The sequence below is a fragment of the Mastomys coucha genome, chromosome X (assembly GCF_008632895.1).
Source record: "Mastomys coucha isolate ucsf_1 chromosome X, UCSF_Mcou_1, whole genome shotgun sequence".
NCBI classification, from domain to species: Eukaryota; Metazoa; Chordata; class Mammalia; order Rodentia; family Muridae; genus Mastomys; species Mastomys coucha.
In genome coordinates, this window is record NC_045030.1 from 96,553,475 (window position 1) to 96,557,165 (window position 3,691).

General features: G+C 44.7%; 1 protein-coding gene across 2 annotated transcripts in view; it reads right to left on the reverse strand.

Moving 5' to 3' along the window:
• Positions 1-524, reverse strand: part of Las1l (LAS1 like ribosome biogenesis factor) — a 22,717-nt gene extending 22,193 nt beyond the window's left edge. For both annotated transcript variants that reach the window (XM_031365214.1, XM_031365206.1), the window contains exon 1: positions 235-524. In XM_031365214.1, the coding sequence (XP_031221074.1) occupies positions 235-425 (191 nt within the window). In that variant the 5' untranslated portion in view covers positions 426-524. The remainder of the gene's footprint in view (positions 1-234) is intronic.
• Between the last annotated feature and the right edge of the window lie 3,167 nt (positions 525-3,691).

Sequence of the window (3,691 nt, forward strand, 5' to 3'; positions counted from 1 at the left end):
TGTAAAACTTAAGCCTCACAGACACAGAAATATTATTGGAACGTACGCCCTATTTTCCTTCGATGGGACGAGTACAGGAGCTTGGCTGCAACTTTTCCCCAGATACTTAGGAGAGAGGCACTATAAGGCTATTTCGGGGAATGCTATAGAAAATATGGCCGTTGGGGAATACGACCAAGGAAGGAGTGAGGCACCACCAGCACCCAGGCAAGAGCGCTGACCCGGCCGCCTTACCTGCTCCTCCATACCGTAATTCGGTTCAGCGCGTACTGCTGCAATTTCTGATCATCACTGAACAGATAAACCGTCACTTGCTCCCACTCAGCCCTGCTGATCCAGGAGACTACCATGCCCCCGCCACTCCATAACTCTGGCTGGTCGTCGCTGAAGGACTGCCCGTCCCACGCACGCCACACGCGATCCATCCTCTGGGAGCCAAGACCAGGCCTACTCCCGGATTCCCACCCGAACTGAAGTGCGCAGTCTGCCGCGCTTCACACAGCCTTTTCTCCAAACCACCCACACCATCAGCCAATTGGAGAGCATGACCCCAACATAAGCCCGCCTCTCAACGTTACTGTGGCCAATAGGAACGTGGGACACTGGTCCTGCTTGCAGGATTCCGGTCACCACTCTCTGCCGGAAGTGTTCATTCATAAAAGTTGCCTTACCAGAACCACAGTCGCTTCAGCTTCTAGGTTCTGCTAATTTTCTGGTTGTTGAGCACCGTCTGTCCCAGACAGGAACCAGTGTGTCTGGATTGCAAGGAGAAAAAAAAAAAAAGATACTTTGCGCCCCTTGGCGGTCTACGGAAGAATTGCTCTCGATTACTGGTACTTCCTTAGTTAAGGTGCTTTCAAGTTTTGGGTTTTGTTTGTTGGTTGGTTGGTTGTTTTTTGTTTTGTTTTGTTTTGTTTTGTTGTCTCCACGAACAGTTACTAATTCAGGAGACTACTTTGCTACTTTGGACACTGAAGAACTACAGAGAAAATAACATATATTTAGGTAAGATTTGGTAGAACAAAATCGGCTTTCTTGACAAGTACTGAGTAAATTAATACCAGCCTGTTTGGAGGAAGGAAAGAGAACAGTGTGAGAAGGGCCAGGACCAATAAGAGATGGTAATAGGGGCAGGAAGTTAATATGAGCAAAGTGCATGCATGAAAATATCATAACTGGGGGGCGGGGGGAGCTGGCGAGATGGCTCAGCGGGTAAGAGCACTGACTGCTCTTCTGAAGGTCCTGAGTTCAAATCCCAGCAACCACAACCATCCATAATGAGATCTGATGCCTTCTTCTGGTGCATCTGAAGAGAGCTACAGTGTACTTACATATAATAAATAAATCTTTAAAAAAAAGAAAAGAGAAAATGTCATAACTGAACCAATTATTTTATGTTAAATAAAAGCATTAATAAGAAATATGTAAGCTGGTATATGCCTGTTGCACAGTGATTTGAAGCCTGAATGACTGGAATTAGAATTATCTTGAGAGTATAGAGTCAGGGTTCTAGTCTTACCTTTCCTTTGCCACTATCAATGAGACCTTGGACAAGTCTCTGCCCTTTTCCTGAGTTGGGTTTTGTTGTGTTGTTTTGTTTATCTGTATGATGAGGTTATTACTCTAGACTCCAGTTATCTGCCACATTTCCTGTGCAAATTCTTTCAGTTAATACTCTTTCCAGGGCTGGCGAGATGGCTCAGTGGGTAGGAACACCAACTACTCTTCCAAAGGTCCTGAGTTCAAATTCCAGCACCCACATGGTGGCTCACAACCATCTGTAATGAAATCTGACGCCCTCTTCTCGTGCAACTGAAGACAGCTACAGTGTACTTATTTATAATAATAAATAAATCTTTGGGCTGGAGCCAGAGGGGCCAACCAGAGCAAGTGGGGTTGACTGGAGTGAGCATAGGTCCTAAAAGTCAATTCCTAACAACCACATAAAGGCTCACAACTATCTGTACAGCTACAGTGTGTACTCATATACATAAAATATAATAAATAAATATTTTAAATAAAAAAATACTCTTTCCCTTGCTTCTATATGGCTCCCCATAACACTCATGAATGACTTTCATGTTTATCTCCCACTACAAAGCCATCTATTGTGTTGTTCTTTAAATATTTTCTCTATGACAATATCCTGAATAAAACAATTCTTCTAATTATCCTGTGCATTTTGTCATTTTACTGAAGTTGGTTTTGCCTTTATTAATTTAAAAATGAGAAAGCTGAAGCTCAGTCCCATGGCCTCATATAGGACTGTTAAGAAAATTGGTAAATGAACCAGAGGTGCTTCCATTGTTCAAATGGAATACTGTTCTAGCAGAAGACTGGAGTACAGGTCACCTGTTAACTCCAGCTCCACAGAGACCTAACACCAGTGGCTTCATATAATATACCTCAACACAAATACACATAATTAAAAACTCTAAAGAATTAAGAAAATGTGTTTTCTTAAGTTATGTGTAACTCTAAGGCTCGGCTCAGTTTAAAACTCTCAGATACAGCTGGGCAGTGGTGGCACATGCCTTTAATCCCAGCACTTGGGATGCAGAGACAGGTGGATTTCCGAGTTCAAGGCCAGCCTGGTCTACAGAGTGAGTTCCAGGACAGCCAGGGCTATACAGAGAAACCCTGCCTCAGAAAACAAACAAACAAACTCTCAGATACGGAGCTGTAATCTTCCTGTTTACAGTACCTAAGACCATGAGAACTACAAAAACAAGAGTCCCCAGTGTTTAACACACTATCCCCACCAGTTAGCTATGTTTGATATTTATTTATTGAACAAAGGCATTACTGTGGTGTTTCTTGGATTCACTTTTTGATAAGTATCAAGATTTAGTTTATGTGACTTGTTTGTTTGCATGAATATCTGTGTACCAAGTGCATGCTGGTGCCCACTGCTGTCCCTGCCTCTCTTAATGTCTGCCTCTGCCTGTGCATTTCTTCTGCCTCTCTCCTTATAGCACTGCCTCCTCACCTCTGCAGCTTCCCCTCTGCGTCTTTGCCTCCACCTCATCTACACCTTGCCTCTCTGCCTTTTCACCGTTGCCTCTCTACCTCTCCCCTCTGCCTCTTTGCTTGCTTCTTCTTCTGCCAGTGCTTCCCTGCCTCTACTGTTTCTCTGCCCCTCTACCTCTACCTTTTCCACTTCACCCCTCTGAACCTCTGCCTGTCACTCAGCCTCTACATTTCCACCTCTGCCTCTGTGTCCACATTCTTTTGCTCTGCCTCTTTACCTCCATATTCCTGCCTCTCCCTCTACTACTCTGCATCTCCCATTCTGCCTCTTCTGGTCCACAGCTGCTTTTGGAGCTCATCCTCTGCCCCTCTACCTCTTTGCCTTCTCCAATCACCTCTTCCCCTCTTCTCTGACTTTTTGCCTCATTACCTGCCTCTGCCTTCCTGCTTCTACTGACCTGGGCCAGGAAGTCGTTCTCGAGTAAAGGTCTCTGAGGAGAAGGATCAGGAAATAAAGGTAATAGAAACTTGGGGATCAGGAGGTCTTGTCCAAACTGTCAAACTGCCAAGCAAGTTTATTAAGCCACACAGCTTCTTACTTACTGTTGGCAGGGGAGAGGGATAGTCAAGGTCAGCAGGAAGCTAAAAGATACAATGATGGCAAAGAGAACACAGAATGCTTCAGACACAGCTGCCGTAGGACTCATAACCACAGCCGGGA